The sequence below is a fragment of the Pseudophryne corroboree genome, chromosome 5 (assembly GCF_028390025.1).
Source record: "Pseudophryne corroboree isolate aPseCor3 chromosome 5, aPseCor3.hap2, whole genome shotgun sequence".
Classification (NCBI taxonomy): Eukaryota; Metazoa; Chordata; class Amphibia; order Anura; family Myobatrachidae; genus Pseudophryne; species Pseudophryne corroboree.
The window spans coordinates 414,878,938-414,900,354 of NC_086448.1; the positions used below are offsets into that span (position 1 = coordinate 414,878,938).

General features: G+C 46.5%; 1 protein-coding gene across 1 annotated transcript in view; it reads right to left on the minus strand.

The window, feature by feature from the left end:
• Nucleotides 1–5,704: 5,704 nt before the first annotated feature.
• SDHA (succinate dehydrogenase complex flavoprotein subunit A) overlaps nucleotides 5,705–21,417 on the minus strand; it is a 294,640-nt gene continuing 278,927 nt past the window's right edge. Inside the window, exon 15 of the mRNA XM_063922780.1 lies at nucleotides 5,705–5,954. Coding sequence (XP_063778850.1) covers nucleotides 5,868–5,954 — 87 coding nt within the window. The 3' untranslated portion in view covers nucleotides 5,705–5,867. The remainder of the gene's footprint in view (nucleotides 5,955–21,417) is intronic.

Below are 21,417 nucleotides of genomic sequence, written 5' to 3' on the forward strand. Positions count from 1 at the left end.
AGAACATGATCCCTGTCCTGTGAACCGGCAGTTGCTGGTTTGCGTGGTTTACCTCTAGCGCCTCTGGTGGCTGTAGAACCACCTCTGGGTTTGCCCCTAAACTTGGCTATCCAAAAGGACTGTAAATTGGGACCTGAGTAAACTTTCCTAGCTGGGGAAGCTGCAGAAGGAAGATATGTGGACTTACCCGCAGTAGCTTTGGAGATCCATTTGTCTAGTTCATCTCCAAATAAGGCCTCTCCTGTAAAGGGTAGGCCTTCCACGCTTTTCCTGGAGTCCGCGTCAGCAGTCCACTGGCGTAACCATAAGCCCTGCGTGTTGACACTGCCATAGCATTGGTGCGTGCATTAAGCAAGCCTATTTCTTTTATGGCTTCCACCATAAAATTTGCAGAGTCCTGTATATGTTGCAGGAGTAAAATAATCTCCACTTGAGGCAAGGTTTCTAACCCCTCAAATAGATGACACAACCATTTGGCAATGGCTCTTGTAATCCACCCACATGCTTTAGTGCGTCTCTGGGCCAACCCAGCAGCTGTATACAAGGATTTGAGGTGTGGTCTCAGTTTTATGATCAGCCGTGTCTTTCAGGGAGGCAGCACCTGGGACAGGCAATACAATTTTTCGTGACAGCCTGGATACTGATGCATCCACTATTGGTGGATTTTCCTATTTTTTCCTATCCTCGGGAGGAAAAGGAAAAGATCATAAGGAAATTTCAAATCCCTAAAAGGTTGCTATCAGGATTAACCCACGGTTCTTCAAACAGGGTATTTAGTTCCTTTGACACAGGAAAAGTGGCTAAGGATTTCTTTTTTTATATTAAAATAAGATTCCTCACTCTCCTCTGTCACTTTATCAGGGATTATACAGAATTTATCCGATAGCCTCCATGAAAGCCTCTATTCCCTGTGACAGAATACCCTCCTCCACCTCTGAGTCCACCTCCCCCCTCCTCCATGTCTGACCCCTCATCCTCAGAGTCAGACTGCAGGATATGGGCCAAAGTACATTTTTGCAGACAAATGGCAGGGGACTGAGATTCTGGTTTGGGTACTGAGTCTCTTTTCATAAACTCAGTCATAGATTGTCTTAAGTATTGCGTCACTTTCTCATTGCAGGATAATTTAGTAGAAATGTTGGAAATCATTCCCCTAATGGAGTCCAGCCATGCTGGTTTTACCCCGCTAGCCTGGAAGGGACACTACACTGAGTACACACTAGTGAACCCCCTGGAGAAGAGGAATATTGTGCCTTACATGAAACACATTCTTTGCCGACATACTGTAACAGTGACAGCACACACACAGGAAAAGGTTAAATGCACAATTAACCCTCAAAGAACCCTTCCAGGTAGACACAGAGAGAGTATGAAGCCAGCACACGGCGCCCTTACCGCTATTGCCAAGCTTAGCCGGGTCGTAGACCAAGTACCTAGATTAGGGACTTAGTACACTAATAACCGCTACCCCCTGCTATGACCCCCTGGTACCGCTGAGGTAATCTGTAGTATCTCCGGAGGAGCTGCGCGTCCCTGTCAGTCAGTGTCTGTGTCAGCTGCAAAGGGAAAATGGTGCTGGTGAGCTGCTGGATCTGTTCATAGTGAAGCCCCGCCCCTCCAACGGAGCGTGGTCTTCCCGATCTTTTTCATACTGCCCGTTTGTGTCTGTGTGCATAAAATGGAGACAGACTCCTTTTATGGCTTTGTTGCCAGTCTGGGTACGGTGTCCGCTGTTCAGCGTCTGTGTCCTTACACAGCGGGAGACGCAGTCCACTCCGTCCAGAAGCTGTGCGTCTCCGTACCCTCATGCCGCCATAATGGCCGGCGACCCACTAACTAAGACGCTGGCTTAGTACTCACCACTCTTCTTTCTTCTGGCTCTGTTAGGGGTGGCGGCGTGCTGCGGGAATGTACGCTCGCCGTGGTGGGGCTTGCAAATTGTTCCCTCAGGAGCTAGTGTCCTGTCAGCTGGGAACGGGACCATTAACCCTTCAAGGAGTTGGGACGTTCCCCCCCCCCCCCCCCCCAAGTGGCACAAAGCAGGCTGGCTGGTGCCATCCAGTCCTGCCTGAAAATAACAAACATATAAATTAAATGCAGAAAACTCTTCAGGAGCTTCCAGCGACATAACCAGCTCCTCCAGGCACATTTTCTAAACCGAGTCTGGTAGGAGGGGCATAGAGGGAGGAACCAGCACACACTATCAATTCTTAAAGTGCTCAAGGCTTATAGTGGACCCGTCTATACCCCATGGTACTAAATGTATCCCCAGTATCCTCTAGGACGTAAGAAAATATATAACTGTTACGCCTTTTAGGCTTACCTATTCTACATATTGGATATGAGAGAATCCTGAGGGATTTATGTCCTTGTTAACTACAGCTGCCTAGCAGCTTCATTGTTCCTTTTGTTTGTTGATTTGACAATTTCCTGGTTTATCCAAACTATAGGATTAATACGGATTGTTTCAGCTCCTTATAACCACTATCACTGCCCATTTTGTAGGCACTCTTTTCTTATCTATACTCTCCCTCCACCACCTACTCTTCCGTGGTCTACATATTCCTATATTAGTGAATGCCAGTCACCTGGCAAATTTACCACTCTTGTCTGGCATTATAGTCTGCTATTGGAATATCCGTGGCATCAACTCCCCTGTTTAGACTCCTTACATATCTCAATTTACAGAAATTAAACTTTTGCAAGATACACACCTCACTGCAGTTGAACATCGGAGATAGTCTATACTTCAACAAAAAATAATAGCTTTTTCCTTTTACACCTCTAAATACCAGGGTGTAGCAGTATGAAGCTTAGAAAAAATTGCCTATAAATATTGTACGCCAGGTGACTGATCCAGAGGGTCAATAGGTATTACTTGTGATTGAACTCGATGATTTACAATATAAACTTTGCAACATCTATGCTGCTACATCCTATGAGAAAGCATTTTTCCTCACTATTATTAATCTGTTGTACCCTTAACAAAATACTTCTTTTTGGCCACGATTTTAATATAATTCTCGCTTTATGGATCGTCAATTCCAATCCTCTGAAAATAGGTATTCAGTACATCTCTACCTGTTTACATATTACAGTATTGATGTGTGGCGGCTACACAACCCCACTGATAAAGAATTTACTTTTTATTCATTGCCCCACAAGTCATTCTCTTACATAGATTATCTCCTGTTATCTGGTTGATGTATTTGCAAAGCAATGTCTTCTGCTCGAGGCTCTAAGCCTCAGTGACAATTCTTTGATTTGGTTTAACCTTTCGTTCCTCAATCTCTACTGGTAATTATCGTTCCTGTCGGTTCCCTGGATATTTAGCCTCTTCCGACAAATTTAGACACATTACAGACTTCATGGAATAACTATGCTTTTGCCAATGAGGCACATACTACTGATCCCTATTTATATTGGCAGATGACCAAAGCAGTCCTCAGGGGAAATATACTTTCCTATACCGCTCACCATAACAAACACCAGTCAGAAACTACTTGTAAGGCTCAGCTGGACTTGACAGAGGCATATCCAAATCTGCACCCTTTTCTTAAAAAAAAACAACCTTTGAGGAATGAACCTTTGAGGATTCACTATGACGCATTAATCCAACAGGCTGGAGACAGCAAGATACATAATAGCAAATGGATTTTTCATATTCATGGGTGATAACAATGGCAAGCTTCTCTCTAATTTACTTAGGGGTGACAGGACCCATTTTGCTATTCTTGCCTTCCGAGACAAGGAGTGAAATTTAGTGCACAGTGGCCCTGCGATACTAGATGTTTTATATTAATTTTATTCTGCATTGTACACTCAAGACTCTATTCATGTTGATAATAAAACTGCCTACTAGTGTCACATCTTCCTACCTCAATTATCTGATGCTCAGCGTAAATCACTTATTTCATCTATCACAGAACAAGTACTGATACTGTTAAAGGACTCAAATCTGGCAAATCTCCAGGACCGGATGATCTCTCAGCAGAATTTTACAAACTTCTGCAATCCTCTCTTATTGCTCCCTTTACTGTTTTTTTTCAATTGCATTTTAGAAGGCAAGGCACCTCCCCCATATTTTAATGATGCTATTATAAAAGTTCTCCCCAAACCAGGTAGGGATCCCACACTGCCAGGTAATGTAAAGCTGTATCAGCCACTTTGCACATAACGTTTGGTATTGTACCAAAATTCAATGTTTTTGGAATAAGATACACTCATTTACCGTTCAAATAAAAGGCATGTCTGTACCCTTTTCTTGGGAATCCTTGTTCGCGGATATTCTGCATGGTCTTTCCCTCCTGATACCCATTCCCCGCTCCAAATTTTTACTATCTTGGTCACTATTGCCATAAAGGCTGTGTTACAGAAATAGATATCCAAACAGACTCCTATGGTGTGTATGGTTGCACAAGAACTGCTTTCTATTCCGTATTTTGATAGATGCATAGCATTAGCTGATATTTAAAGGAGGTGTTAATAACTTACGCCCGATGAGGCATTTATCTTGATTATTTACCAGTTTCTCAATCTGTCCTTATTATGAAAGTTTTTGAAAACACGACCTGGTCATTGCAGCATACGTTAGAGATGAGCGGATTCGGTTTTACTCGGTTTTACTCGGTTCTCAAAACCGAATCTTATTGGCTCACGGATGTCACGTGTTTTGGATAGCCAATAAGATTCGGTTTTGAGAACCGAGTAAAACCGAGTAAAACCGAATCCGCTCATCTCTAACGTTAACTTGATCATCTTTCTAATTTACTAGCTTATATGCTTTTGGTAAACGTTTACTAAAGACGTATGTTTTTATTTCATTGCTCACGGATAGGCGGTGGATCTCTCTCTCTCTCTTTCCTTTCTTTCATACTATTTTGGTCCACTGTTGTCTGGACCCTTCTTACTGTTTGTATTCTTAGTTAATATTGTTAAGGAGAAAACACAAAACAGAAGATTGAAGTTTGGTAAACCCTCTCCCTTTTTTTCCCTTCAATTTTGTATTGCATACTTGTGATAATGTGCACTATATTTTTTTTTAAATTGGTCCCAATTCGATTACTTTGTACAATAGTTGTATGTTACAGATGTAACGTTCGTTTTATTTGATTTACCCTCTTTTCAATTCATCATCATCATAATGTATACAACAGTGTTTGTTCTATACTTATCTTCTTAATAAAATTGTGTTTTGAAGATGGAAAAAAAATTGGAGGAAAACACATTTCCTTTAAAACTGAAACCTGAATGTGGTATTTAAAAAAACAATGGCAGCCTGAGAAGATACTACAATTATGCACATTTTTCAAGTCTAAAAAAAACATTTAGTTCCACGATATATATTTAAAAACAAAACACACCAAAAACCCCAAAACACCTCTTTTGCATTTTCAGTGTTAAGTGTTTTAAATCAACTTTTTAACATTGGACAACATAAAAATTGTTTTCTGCAATTATCTGTATAGACCAATGCATAAGACAGCTACTTAGATGATCTCTGATAACACCTTTCACTTTCAAGACTCCGCCAATGCTGCTCCCCATTTATGGAACTCCGTATCTCATCTGACCAGTCTCTTCCCTAACCATCAACTTGTCAAAACATCTCAAAACCCTTATCTTCACTTTATGCTATACAAAGCCCACTTAATATTGCTACTAAGTTTTGTAATGCCTTACAAATGATAGCAGTGATAATGACTTCTGAAGTTAAAGGAATTTTAATTGTAAGGGACAGTTTACATTGTATTGTTGGGGATGGAAACGCAGGTTGCCAAGCAGCAGAATAATGTGCAAATGTACCACCAGGAAACACTACTATTACGCAGGTCTGAGTTCATTCATGGTGAGCAATTAAGTAACCCTTAATAAGAACGGATAGCAGGAGGGACTGTTACACAGTCTTCTTCATCCAAAGTTGTATCAATGACAGGTCTGTATTCCAAAGTAACCTAAAACAAGAATACATAACAGTTGACAATATTAAACTTTTAAATTTGACTTTCTTTTTTAAACTCTATGTTACATGGAAGTTTCTAGAATCATACTGTACATGTTTAAAATTAGAATAAGCAATTTAGCACAGTTATGGCCAGGTTCAATCAGCAGCGGTACTTTACCACGTAGGGGAAAATAAGATTTTACTCACCGGTAAATCTATTTCTCGTAGTCCGTAGTGGATGCTGGGGACTCTGTAAGGACCATGGGAATAGACGGGCTCCGCAGGAGACTGGGCACTCTAAAGAAATATTTAGTACTACCTGGTGTGCACTGGCTCCTCCCTCTATGCCCCTCCTCCAGACCTCAGTTAAGGAAACTGTGCCCGGAAGAGCTGACATTACAAGGAAAGGATTTTGGAATCCAGGGTAAGACTTATACCGGCCACACCAATCACACCGTATAACTCGTGATAAACTTACCCAGTTAACAGTATGAACAACAACAGAGCATCAAACAACAGATGCCAACATAACATAACCCTTTTATTAAGCAATAACTATATACACGTATTGCAGAAAGTCCGCACTTGGGACGGGCGCCCAGCATCCACTACGGACTACGAGAAATAGATTTACCGGTGAGTAAAATCTTATTTTCTCTAACGTCCTAGTGGATGCTGGGGACTCCGTAAGGACCATGGGGATTATACCAAAGCTCCCAAACGGGCGGGAGTGCGCAGATGACTCTGCAGCACCAAATGGGCAAACACAAGGTCCTCCTCAGCCAGGGTATCAAACTTATAGAACTTTGCAAAGGTGTTTGAACCCGACCAAGTAGCTGCTCGGCAAAGTTGTAATGCCGAGACCCCTCGGGCAGCCGCCCAAGAAGAGCCCACTTTCCTTGTGGAATGGGCTTTCACTGATTTTGGATGCGGCAAACCAGCCGCAGAATGAGCCTGCTGAATCGTGTTACAGATCCAGCGAGCAATAGTCTGCTTTGAAGCTGGAGCACCCAGCTTGTTGGATGCATACAGGATAAACAGCGAGTCAGTTTTCCTGACTCCAGCCATTCTGGCTACATAAACCTTCAAAGCCCTGACTACATCAAGCAACTTGGAGTCCTCCAAGTCACGAGTAGCCACAGGCACCACAATAGGTTGGTTCAAATGAAAAGATGACACCACCTTCGGCAGAAATTGCGGACGAGTCCGTAATTCTGCCCTGTCCATATGGAAAACCAGATAGGGGCTTTTACATGACAAAGCCGCCAATTCTGACACACGCCTAGCCGAAGCTAAGGCCAATAGCATGACCACTTTCCACGTGAGATACTTTAGCTCCACGGTCTTAAGTGGCTCAAACCAGTGAGATTTCAGGAAACTCAACACCACCTTAAGATCCCAAGGTGCCACTGGTGGCACAAAAGGGCGCTGAATATGCAGCACTCCCTTTACAAACGTCTGTACTTCAGGAAGCGAAGCCAGTTCCTTTTGAAAGAAAATGGATAGGGCCGAAATCTGGACCTTTATGGATCCTAATTTTAAGCCCATAGTCACTCCTGACTGTAGGAAGTGCAGGAACCGGCCCAGCTGGAATTCCTCTGTAGGAGCCTTCCTGGCCTCACACCAAGCAACATATTTTCGCCATACACGGTGATAATGCTTTGCTGTCACGTCCTTCCTAGCCTTTATCAGCGTAGGAATAACTTCATCCGGAATGCCTTTTTCCACTAGGATCCGGCGTTCAACCGTCATGCCGTCAAACGCAGCCGCGGTAAGTCTTGGAACAGACAGGGCCCTTGTTGCAACAGGTCCTGTCTGAGAGGCAGAGGCCATGGGTCCTCTGTGAGCATTTCTTGCAATTCCGGGTACCAAGTCCTTCTTGGCCAATCCGGAACAATGAGTATTGTTCGCACTCCTCTTTTTCTCACAATTCTCAGCACCTTGGGTATGAGAGGAAGAGGAGGAAACACATAGACCGACTGGAACACCCACGGTGTTACAAGTGCGTCCAAAGCTATCGCCTGAGGGTCTCTTGACCTGGCGCAATACCTTTTTAGCTTTTTGTTGAGACGGGACGCCATCATGTCCACCTGTGGCAGTTCCCATCGATTTGCAGTCTGCGTGAAGACTTCTTGATGAAGTCCCCACTCTCCCGGGTGGAGGTCGTGCCTGCTGAGGAAGTCTGCTTTCCAGTTGTCCACTCCCGGAATGAACACTGCTGACAGTGCTAGTACGTGATTCTCCGCCCAACGAAGAATCCTGGTGGCCTCTGCCATTGCCACCCTGCTTCTTGTGCCGCCCTGGCGGTTTACATGGGCCACTGCAGTGATGTTGTCTGACTGAATCAGCACTGGTTGGTTCGAAGCAGAGGCTCCGCTTGACTCAGGGCGTTGTATACGGCCCTAAGTTCCAGGATATTGATGTGCAGACAAGTCTCCTGACTTGACCACAGCCCCTGGAAGTTTCTTCCCTGCGTGACTGCCCCCCATCCTCGGAGGCTTGCATCCGTGGTCACCAGGACCCAGTCCTGTATGCCGAACCTGCGGCCCTCGAGGAGGTGAGCACTTTGTAGCCACCACAGAAGAGACACCCTGGCCCAGGGAGACAGGGTGATCAGCCGATGCATCTGAAGATGCGATCCGGACCACTTGTCCAACAGATCCCACTGAAAGATCCTCGCATGGAACCTGCCGAAGGGAATGGCTTCGTATAATGCCACCATCTTTCCCAGGACTCGCGTGCAGTGATGCACCGATACCTGTTTTGGTTTTAGGAGGTCTCTGACCAGAGTCACGAGCTCCTGAGCCTTTTCCTCCGGGAGAAACACCTTTTTCTGGCTTGTGTCCAGAATCATGCCCAGGAAGGGCAGACGCGTCGTAGGAATCAGCTGTGACTTTGGAATATTCAGAATCCAGCCGTGCTGTCGTAACACTTCCTGAGAGTGTGCTACGCTGATCAGCAAGCACTCCCTGGACCTCGCCTTTATGAGGAGATCGTCCAAGTATGGGATAATTGTAACCCCTTCCTTCCGAAGGAGCACCATCATTTCCGCCATCACCTTGGTAAATATTCTCGGTGCCGTGGACAGGCCAAACGGCAACGTCTGGAATTGGTAATGACAGTCCTGTACCACAAACCTGAGGTACTCCTGATGAGGTGGATAAATGGGGACATGCAAGTACGCATCCTTGATGTCCACCTCCAGGCTTGCAATGACCGCTCTGAGCGATTCCATCTTGAACTTGAATTTCTTCAGATAAATGTTCAGGGATTTTAAATTCAAAATGGGTCTGACCGAACCGTCCGGTTTCGGTACCACAAACATAGTGAATAGTAACCCCTTCCCTGTTGAAGGAGGGGAACCTTCACTACCACCTGCTGGAGATATAGCTTGGGAATTGCTGCCAACACTACCTCCCTTTCCATGGGGGAAGCTGGCAAGGCCGATTTTAGGTAACGGTGAGGGGGCGTCACCTCGAATTCCAGCTTGTATCCCTGAGACACAATTTGTATAGCCCAAGGATCCACCCGTGAGCGAACCCACTGGTGGCTGAAATTTTGGAGACGCGCCCCCACCGCTCCTGGTTTCGGCTGTGGAGCCCCAGCGTCATGCGGTGGATTTAGTGGAAGCCGGGGAGGACTTTTGTTCCTGGGAACTAGCTGCATGGTGCAGCTTTTTTCCTCTACCCCTGCCTCTGGCAAGAAAGGATGCACCTCTGACTTTCTTGCTTTTTTGTGAACGAAAGGACTGCATTTGGTAATACGGTGCTTTCTTTGGCTGTGAGGGAATATACAGGTTGAGTCTCCCTTATCCAAAATGCTTGGGACCAGAGGTATTTTGGATATGGGATTTTTCCGTATTTTGGAATAACTGCATACCATAATCAGATATCATGGTGATGGGACCTAAATCTAAGCACAGAATGCATTTATGTTACATATACACCTTATACACACAGCCTGAAGGTCATTTCAACCAATATTTTTTTATAACTTTGTGCATTAAACAAAGTGTGTCTACATTCACACAATTCATTTATGTTTCATATACACCTTATACACACAGCCTGAAGGTCATTTAATACAATATTTTTAATAATTCTGTGTATTAAACAAAGTTTGTGTACATTGAGCCATCAAAAAACAAAGGTTTCACTATCTCACTCTCACTCAAAAAAGTCCGTATTTCGTAATATTCCGTATTTCGGAATATTTGGATATGGGATACTCAACCTGTATGGCAAGAAATTTGACTTCCCAGCCGTAGCTGTGGAAACTAGGTCCGAGAGACCGTCCCCAAACAATTCCTCACCCTTATAAGGTAACACCTCCATGTGTTTTTTTAGAGTCGGCATCACCTGTCCATTGCAGAGTCCATAGGACCCTTCTGGCAGAAATCGACATTGCGTTTATTCTAGAGCCCAGCAGGCAAATGTCCCTCTGGGCATCCCTCATATATAGGACAGCGTCTTTGATATGCCCTAGGGTCAGTAAAATAGTCTCCCTGTCCAGGGTATCTAACTCCTCAGACAGAGTATCTGTCCATGCTGCTACAGCACTACACATCCAGGCCGAAGCAATTGCTGGCCTCAGAAGAGTACCAGAATGTGTATAAACAGACTTCAGGATACCTTCCTGCTTCCTATCCGCAGGATCCTTTAGGGCGGCCGTATCCTGTGACGGCAGGGCCACCTTCTTAGATAAGTGTGTCAACGCTTTGTCTACCCTAGGGGAGGATTCCCAGTGTAACCTATCCGTTGGCGGGAAAGGATACGCCATAAGTAATCTTTTGGAAACCAGTACTTTCCTATCAGGGGAATCCCACGCTTTTTCACATAACTCATTTAATTCATGTGAAGCGGGAAAAGTCACTTCTTGCTTTTTCTCCCCAAACATATAAACCCTCTTGTCAGGGACAGGGTTTTCCTCCGATATGTGCAATACATCCTTCATTGCTATAATCATGTATCGGATGGCTTTAGTCATTTTAGGCTGCAACTTTGCATCATCGTCATCGACACTGGAGTCAGAATCCGTGTCGACATCTGTGTCAACCAACTGGGATAGTGGGCGCTTTTGAGACCCTGACGACCCCTGAGCTGTAGAATCAGACATGGGTTGAGACCCTGACTGATTATCCAACCTTTTATGCAAGGAGCTTACGTTATCATTTAACACCTTCCACATATCCATCCAATCAGGTGTCGGCGCCGTCGGTGGCGACACCAAATTCACTTGCACTTGTTCTGCCTCCACGTAACCGTCCTCATCAAACATGTCGACACAAACGTACCGACACACCGCACACACACAGGGAATGCTCTAATTGAGGACAGGACCCCACAAGGCCTTTTGGGGAGACAGAGAGAGAGAGAGTATGCCAGCACACACCCCAGCGCCATATAACCCAGGGATTACACAGTAACTTAGTGTTTACCCAGTAGCTGCTGTTTTTGATAATTTGCGCCTAAATTTATGTGCCCCCCCTCTCTTTTTACCCTTTTTCTACCTTCATACTGCAGGGGAGAGCCTGGGGAGCTTCCTCTCAGCGGAGCTGTGGAGAGAAAATGGCGCCGGTTAGTGCTGAGGAAGAAGGCCCCGCCCCCTCAGCGGCGGGTTTCTGTCCCGGGTCTGTGTAAATAAAATGGCGGGGGCTCGTACATATATACAGTGCCCAGCTGTATATATGTGTCTTTTTGCCAAGAGGTATCCTAATTGCTGCCCAGGGCGCCCGCACAGTGCTGTGCGCTACCTCATGTGAAGACAGGAGTCTTCTGCCGCCGATTTTGATGTCTTCTTGCTTCCGCCGGCTTCTGTCTTCTGGCTCTGCGAGGGGGACGGCGGCGCGGCTCCGGGAACGGACGACCAAGGTTAAGATCCTGTGTTCGAACCCTCTGGAGCTAATGGTGTCCAGTAGCCTAAGAAGCGCAACCTAGCCGCAGTTAGTAGGTTTGCTTCTCTCCCCTCAGTCCCTCGTAGCAGAGAGTCTGTTGCCAGCAGAAGCTCTCTGAAAATAAAAAACCTAAATAAAATACTTTCTTATTAGCAAGCTCAGGAGAGCTCACTAAAAGCACCCAGCTCTGGCCGGGCACAGATTCTAACTGAGGTCTGGAGGAGGGGCATAGAGGGAGGAGCCAGTGCACACCAGGTAGTACTAAATCTTTCTTTAGAGTGCCCAGTCTCCTGCGGAGCCCGTCTATTCCCATGGTCCTTACGGAGTCCCCAGGATCCACTAGGACGTTAGAGAAAAAGGGTGGTAGCAACAGCAGAAGGAAAGTATGGCAGTTACCCCTGAATGGTAAAATAGGATTTTAATTACCTACCGGTAAATCCTTTTCTCGTAGTCCGTAGAGGATACTGGGGATCCATTTAGTACCATGGGGTATAGGGTATAGATGGGTCCACCAGGAGCCATGGGCACTTTAAGAATCTGATAGTGTGGGCTGGCTCCTCCCTCTACGCCCCTACCAGACTCAGTCTAGGAAACTGTGCCAGAGGAGATAGACATACTTTGAGAGAAGGATACAAAGGGATAGTGGTGAGATTCCGAACCAGCACACACAAACAAGAGGAAAGTCATGCTAACCAAACTTGGAACAGGAACATCAACAGCTCAACCAAACAACAATACTTAACCAAGTAACCGTGCAGGACGAACAAAGCACTGGGCGAGCGCCGAGTATCCTCTACGGACTACGAGAAAAGGAATTACCGGTAGGTAATTAAAATTCTATTTTTCTTACATCTTAGAGGATACTTGGGATTCATTTAGTACCATGGGGAAGTACCAAAGCTCCCAAACTGGGTGGGAGAGTGCTGAGGTTCCTGCAGAACTTATTGCAAAATTCTGCAAGTTCAATACTTTGGCCTCTGTGGACCTTCGGTTTGGTCAAACGTGTTCGAACCTGACCAAGTAGCTGCTCGGCAGAGCTATAAGGCTGAGACACCTCGGGCAGCCGCCCAAGAAAAACCCACCGACCTAGTCGAATGGGCATGTACAGATTTAGGAACCGGCAATCCTGCCGTGGAATATGCATGCTGGATAGTGAGCCTTATCCAGCGCGCAATTGACTGCTTTGAAGCAGGACACCCAATCTTATTGGGATCGTCAGAATCAGCTTAATTGGCCAGGTGTACTCACGTGCACTAGGAATTTTTTGTGGTACAATGCATTGCCAAGCAGCAACATGAAGGGGGAATACATAGCATAAGAAGGGGGAAAAACGTAGCATACATTACACGTATGAGTTCATACTGCACATTGCAACTGTACTATAGACTCGACATATTATACATGTAAGACTAAAAATGAAGGCTGCTTGGCAGAGCAGCACCGAGGTAGCCATCCAAGACACCAACTTGAACTCAAACAATGCACATAATACTTAAATCTTCTGTAATAAATACATCAAAAGATAAACCACACAGACAAAAAACAAACAAAACATTGAGCACACAGAAAGCATAATGCATGATTGGTGTAGGCATTTTGGGTAATAACCTCCAAGAGTTGTGTATTTCACCCTCTTAAGGTACCAGGTGCGGCAGCCATCTTAGGCGCACTGCGTAGGATTACCCAGGGTGGAAGAGTCCACCCCTAGAAGAGAACACAAAATGGGGAGATTGCAGAGTCCTAAAGTTCAGAGTAGGGTTCCAACAAAGCCATCAGGTCCATGTATTTTTTATCCCATCCACAAGCGCACCAGGTAAAGCAGCCATGTTGGGCGCACTATGAAGGTTACATAGTGGTATATGAGTCATACAAGGGCCAAATGCATGTATGGGAAAACTGACATGTGTAGGAGTATACTATACCCTGCATGGAAAGAGCCAAATGAAGCATATGCTGCCCACGGAGAAACCATCCGAGGCAGCCATGTGGGGCGCACTGTGTAGATCACTGCTGGCAGGGTGTGCAACCAATGGAGGTAAACATTACGGGAATAGCAAACAGAAGAAATAGACTATGTGCTTAGGCGCCCTTGTAACAAAGATGAAATAGCACAAAAGTGTTTATGGATAAAAACACACATCCATAAACACTTTGTGCTATTTCATCTTTGTTACAAGGGCGCCTAAGCACATAGTCTATTTCTTCTGTTTGCTGTTCACCCAGGGACGTGGTGTTCCCTTAATACTATGTGACGGCTGCCCATTGTAACATTAATTGCGCACTTTGGATATATATTTTTTATTTTGATTACGGGAATAGCACACAGTGGGGTGGAAGTATGCTGTAAGAAGTAAAGAAGAGAAAAATAAATTTGCAGGAAAACTGTACTAACATTATTTTGTGAAAATTATAAATGTCCTGGTCTCATGAGAGCAGTGCGGGTGGGTGTGAGAATGTGGGGAGCACAGTAATGTCCAATGGAACTGACCCAGCAAAGTCTGGTCCTGGTGCGCACGCCCTTCAGTTCCCTGCTCAGCTTGAGGGGTAGTCCCGGGGGCAGACATGATGTTCTTGGTCCGGGGAGTAGTAGGCATTGGTCCTGGTGTTCTCATGGCAGAGGTGAGGAGAGGCCACATAGTGGTCCTGAGTTGCAGTGTTTGGGGAACTAGTTTAATTAGAGATTGTAGCGTAGTCCAAATCCAGTTCAAACTCCGGTTCTAACTTCATCCTTAAAATACATCCTTAACATAGACTTGCTTCACAAATGTAAGCAGGCCAAGTCCTGAGTGTAGGCCTTAATGATATTGCTTTTAAATGCTACACACTATGAGTGTCCGATTTCCTGTGACGAGTTGTTCTCTTCATATACACCTTCAAAGTCCTCACAACATCCTTTGAAGTAACAGAGAACCACAATTGGTTGGTTGATGTGAAACGCCGACACCACCTTACGAAGAAATTGCTGACGAGTCCGGAGTTCAAATATTAAATAGCGGCTCTTGTGAGACAACGCCCCCAGCTCCGACACACATCTTGCAGAAGCCAAGGCCAACAGTGTGACGGTTTTCCACGTATGATATTTTACGTCTACCTCCTGTAACAGATCAAACTGAGAGCCCAAGGTGCCGTGGGAGGCACAAAGGGAGGCTGGATGTGCAGAACCCCTTTCAAGAACGTCTGGACCTCAGGAAGAGACGCCAATTGTTTCTGAAAAAGAGAATGGACAAGGCCGAAATGTGGACTTTTACGGAGCCCAGACGAAGGCCCACATCCACACCCGACTGCAGAAAAAGCTGGAAACGTCCCAGATAAAATTCCACCGCAGAATATTTTCTGCTCTCACACCAAGAGACGTATTTTTTCCAAATACAGTGGTAATGTTTAGACGTTACCCCCTTCCTGGCTTGGATCATAATCGGGATGACCTTGACAGGAATCCCTCTCCTGGCTAGAATCAGCCGTTCAACTTTCATGCTGTCAAACGTAGCAGTGTTAAGTCTTGATAGACGAACGGCCCCTGTTGCAGGAGATCCTCGCGAAGAGGTAGAGTCCACGCATCTTCTAGGAGCATCTCCAGAAGATCCACGTACCAGGCCCTTCTTGGCTAATACAATAGAATTGCTTGAACTTTTTCCCTTTTTATTCTTTTCACAGTTTTTGGGATCAGCGGAAGTGGAGGGAACACGTACACCACCTGATAGACCCATAGAGTTGTCAGCGCGTCAACTACCACTGCCTGTGGGTCTCCCGACCTGGAACAATACCGCTTGAGCTTCTTGTTGAGACGAGAGGCCATCATGTCGATTTGTAGACATCCCCATTGACATGTTAAGCGTCTGGACACCTCCGGATGAAGGCCACACTCCCCCGGGTGCAGGTCGTGTCTAGTGAGGAAGTCTGCTTCCTAGTTGTCTACTCTCGGAATGAAGACCGCTGACAATGCTAACGCGCGTTTTTCTGCCCAGAGGAGAATCCTTGATACCTCTGACATTGCTGCTCTGCTTTTCTTTCCTCCCTTTCGTTTTATGTACGTCACCGCCGTCACATTGTCCGACTGAACCTGAATGGCTCGATCTTGAAGAAAATAATAAGATTTTACTTACCGGTAAATCTATTTCTCGTAGTCCGTAGTGGATGCTGGGGACTCCGTAAGGACCATGGGGAATAGACAGGCTCCGCAGGAGACATGGGCACTTTAAGAAAGAATTTAGATTCTGGTGTGCTCTGGCTCCTCCCTCTATGTCCCTCCTCCAGACCTCAGTTAGAGAAACTGTGCCCGGAAGAGCTGACAGTACAAGGAAAGGATTTTGGAAATCCAGGGCAAGACTCATACCAGCCACACCAATCACACCGTATAACTTGTGATAACCTTACCCAGTTAACAGTATGAACAACAACGGAGCATCAGATCAACCCTGATGCAACTATAACATAACCCTTATTTAAGCAATAACTATATACAAGCATTGCAGAAGAAGTCCGCACTTGGGACGGGCGCCCAGCATCCACTACGGACTACGAGAAATAGATTTACCGGTAAGTAAAATCTTATTTTCTCTAACGTCCTAGTGGATGCTGGGGACTCCGTAAGGACCATGGGGATTATACCAAAGCTCCCAAATGGGCGGGAGAGTGCGGATGACTCTGCAGCACCGATTGAGCAAACACAAGGTCCTCCTCAGCCAGGGTATCAAACTTGTAGAACTTTGCAAAAGTGTTTGAACCTGACCAAGTAGCCGCTCGGCAAAGCTGTAATGCCGAGACCCCTCGGGCAGCCGCCCAAGAAGAGCCCACTTTCCTTGTGGAATGGGCTTTCACTGATTTTGGATGCGGCAAACCAGCCGCAGAATGAGCCTGCTGAATCGTGTTACAGATCCAGCGAGCAATAGTTTGCTTTGAAGCAGGCGCCCCAAACTTGTTGGAAGCATACAGGATAAACAAAGATTCTGTTTTCCTGACCCTATCCGTTCTGGCTACATAAACCTTCAAAGCCCTGACCACATCAAGTAACTCGGAATCCTCCAAGTCAGTAGTAGCCACAGGCACCACAATAGGTTGGTTTATATGAAAGGATGAAACCACTTTCGGCAGAAATTGTGGTCGGGTCCGCAATTCTGCTCTATCCGCATGGAAAACCAGATAAGGGATTTTATGTGACAAAGCCGCCAATTCTGACACACGCCTAGCCGAAGCCAAGGCTAGTAGCATGACCACCTTCCACGTGAGATATTTCAATTCCACCGTTTTGAGTGGTTCAAACCAGTGTGATTTCAGGAAACTCAACACCACATTAAGATCCCAAGGTGCCACTGGAGGCACAAAAGGGGGCTGAATATGCAGCACTCCCATTACAAACGTCTGAACTTAAGGCAGAGAAGCCAGTTCTTTTTGAAAGAAAATGGATAGGGCCGAAATCTGGACCTTTATGGAACCTAATTTTTGGCCCAAAGTCACTCCCGACTGTAGGAAGTGAAGGAAACGGCCCAGCTGGAATTCCTCCGTAGGACCATTCCTGGCCTCACACCAAGCCACATATTTTCGCCATATACGGTGATAATGTTGAGCCGTCACGTTCTTCCTAGCCTTTATCAGCGTAGGAATAACCTCATCCGGAATGCCTTTTTCTGCTAGGATCCGGCGTTCAACCGCCATGCCGTCAAACGCAGCCGCGGTAAGTCTTGGAACAGACAGGGCCCCTGTTGCAACAAGTCCTGTCTGAGAGGCAGAGGCCACGGGTCCTCTGTGAGCATTTCTTGCAGATCTGGATACCAAGTCCTTCTTGGCCAATCCGGAACAATGAGTATTGTTCTCACTCCTCTTTTTCTTATGATTCTCAGCACCTTGGGTATGAGAGGAAGAGGAGGAAATACATAGACCGACTGGAACACCCACGGCGTCACCAGTGCGTCCACAGCTATCGCCTGAGGGTCTCTTGACCTGGCGCAATACCTCTGTAGCTTTTTGTTGAGGCAGGATGCCATCATGTCCACCTGTGGCAGTTCCCACCGACTTACAACCTGCGTGAAGATTTCTTGATAAAGTCTCCACTCTCCCGGGTGGAGGTCGTGCCTGCTGAGGAAGTCTGCTTCCCAGTTGTGCACTCCCGGAATGAACACTGCTGACAGTGCGCTTACGTGATTCTCCGCCCAGCGAAGAATTCTGGTGGCTTCTACCATCGCCACCCTGCTCCTTGTGCCGCCTTGGCGGTTCACATGAGCCACTGCGGTGATGTTGTCTGACTGAATCAGAACCGGTTGGTCGCGAAGTAGGGACTCCGCTTGACGTAGGGCGTTGTATATGGCCCTTAGTTCCAGGATGTTGATGTGAAGGCAAGTCTCCTGACTTGACCACAGACCTTGGAAACTTCTTCCCTGTGTGACTGCCCCCCACCCTCGGAGGCTTGCATCCGTGGTCACCAGGACCCAGTCCTGAATGCCGAATCTGCAACCTTCGAGAAGGTGAGCACTCTGCAGCCACCACAGGAGAGACACCCTGGCCCTGGGGGATAGGGTGATTAACCGATGCATCTGAAGATGTGATCCGGACCACTTGTCCAGTAGATCCCATTGAAAGGTCCTCGCATGGAACCTGCCGAAGGGAATGGCCTCGTATGATGCCACCATCTTTCCCAGGACTCGCGTGCAGTGATGCACCGACACCTGTTTTGGTTTTAATAGGTCTCTGACCAGTGTCATGAGTTCCTGAGCCTTCTCCATCGGGAGATCAACCCTCTTCTGGTCTGTGTCCAGAATCATGCCCAGGAAAGGCAGACGAGTCGTAGGAACCAACTGCGACTTTGGAATATTCAGAATCCAGCCGTGTTGTTGTATCACTTCCAGAGAGCGTGCTACGCTGATCAGCAACTGCTCTCTTGACCTCGCTTTTATAAGGAGATCGTCCAAGTATGGGATAATTGTGACCCCTTGCTTCCGCAGGAGTACCATCATTTCCGCCATTACCTTGGTAAATATTCTCGGTGCCGTGGAGAGACCAAACGGCAACGTCTGGAATTGGTAATGAAAATCCTGTACCACAAATCTGAGGTACGCCTGATGAGGTGGATAAATGGGGACATGTAGGTATGCATCCTTTATGTCCAGAGACACCATAAAATCCCCACCTTCCAGACTAGCGATGACCGCTCTGAGCGATTCCATCTTGAACTTGAACCTTTTCAGGTATATGTTCAGGGATTTTAAATTCAATATGGGTCTGACCGAACCGTCCGGTTTCGGTACCACAAACATGGTCGAATAATAACCCTTTCCTTGTTGAAGGAGGGGAACCTTGACCACCACCTGTTGAAGACACAATTTGTGAATTGCAGTTAACACTATTTCCCTCTCTAAGAGGGAAGCTGGCAGGGCCGATTTGAGGTAACGGTGAGGGGGCATCTCTTCGAATTCCAGCTTGTATCCCTGAGACACAATCTCTATTGCCCAGGGATCCAACTGGGAGTGAACCCACTTGTGGCTGAAATTTCGGAGACGCGCCTCCACCGGGCCTAGCTCTGCCTGTGGAGCCCCAGCGTCATGCGGTGGATTTAGTGGAAGCCGGGGAGGACTTCTGTTCCTGGGAACTAGCTGCGTTGTGCAGCTTCCTTCCTCTGCCCCTGCCTCTGGCAAGAAAGGACGCACCTCGGACTTTCTTGCCTTTTTGTGATCGAAAGGACTGCATTTGGTAATACGGTCCTTTCTTAGGCTGTGAGGAAACATATGGCAAAAAATTTGACTTCCCAGCAGTAGCTGTGGAGACCAGGTCCGAGAGACCCTCCCCAAACAATTCCTCACCCTTATAAGGTAAAACCTCCATGTGCCTTTTTGAGTCGGCATCACCTGTCCATTGCCGAGTCCACAGGACCCTTCTGGCAGAAATCGACATAGCATTTATTCTAGAGCCCAGTAGACTAATGTCTCTTTGAGCATCTCTCATATATAGGACAGCGTCTTTTATATGCCCCAGGGTCATTAATATAGTATCCTTGTCTAAGGTGTCAAGTTCCTCAGATAAGGTATTCGTCCATAGAAATATAAAATATCACCGAGTTGTCTTCAGGCGCTTGATTATAATTTTTGAGGATGCTCCTAAATAATCCGTTCAACATCAATTCTTGCCCTCAACCAAAGAAATAAGGTACAAAATAGTATAATACTGTTAACTTCTGAACAAATGGATCTGTGTATAAAGGTAAACTCCGTACCAGATGATAGTGTCTAAATAATAGACAATATGCGTAGTGGAAGAGAGAGGATAAGAATTTCATCAAGTAGTCCCCAGTATTTCATCCGCACAACACTCCATTAGAGAGATTCTCATAAAAAAGGGATAAAAGCAAATATAGTGTAATACTGCTTTAATACGATTAAAAAGGCCAAAAAGAAATGGCTGGACTCTCACCGTAAGATAGAAATCACAAGGCAGATAGAAAATCAAAAACCAGGCGTCCCCAGCACCTCGCAAGTCCTCCTATGGGTCTTTTCCAGACTTCCAGTGACCATCCCTTTTTTATGAGAATCTCTCCAAGCTTTATCCAACCTTTTATGCAAGGAATTAACATCATCATTTAAAACCTTCCACATATCCATCCAATCAGGTGTCGGCGCCGTCGGCGGAGACACCACATTCATTTGCTCCCGCTGTTTCCACATAGCCTTCCTCGTCAAACATGTCGACACAAGCGTACCGACACACCACACACACAACAGGGAATGCTCTTTTTGAAGACAGTTCCCCCACAAGGCCCTTTGGAGAGACAGAGAGAGAGTATGCCAGCACACACCTCAGCGCTATATAACCCAGGAATAACACAGTAACTTAATGTTAACCCAGTAGCCGCTGTTATAATGATTTTTGCGCCTAATTATGTGCCCCCCCTCTCTTTGTACCCTCTTCTACCGTGTATCTGCAGGGGAGAGCCTGGGGAGCTTCCTCTCAGCGGAGCTGTGGAGAAAAAATGGCGCTGGTGAGTGCTGGGGAAGAAGCCCCGCCCCCTCAGCTGCGGGCTTCTGTCCCGCTTTAATGTACAATATTTTGGCGGGGGCTCATACATATATACAGTGCCCAACTGTATATATGCAAAACTTTTGCCAAGAGGTCCTAATTGCTGCCCAGGGCGCCCCCCCCTGCGCCCTGCACCCTTACAGTGACCGGAGTATGTGGGAGCAATGGCGCACAGCTGCAGTGCTGTGCGCTACCTCAGTGAAGACTGGAGTCTTCTGCCGCCGCTTTCGAAGTCTTCTTGCTTCTTATGCTCACCCGGCTTCTGTCTTCCGGCTCTGCGAGGGGGACGGCGGCGCGGCTCTGGGATCGGACGACGAGGGTGAGATCCGGTGTACGATCCCTCTGGAGCTAATGGTGTCCAGTAGCCTAAGAAGCAGGACCTACCTGCGGAGAGTAGGGCTGCTTCTCTCCCCTCAGTCCCACGATGCAGGGAGTCTGTTGCCAGCAGAGCTCCCTGAAAATAAAAAACCTAACAAAATACTTTCTTACAGCAAGCTCAGGAGAGCTCACTGAACAGCACCCAGCTCGTCCAGGCACAGATTCAAACTGAGGTCTGGAGGAGGGACATAGAGGGAGGAGC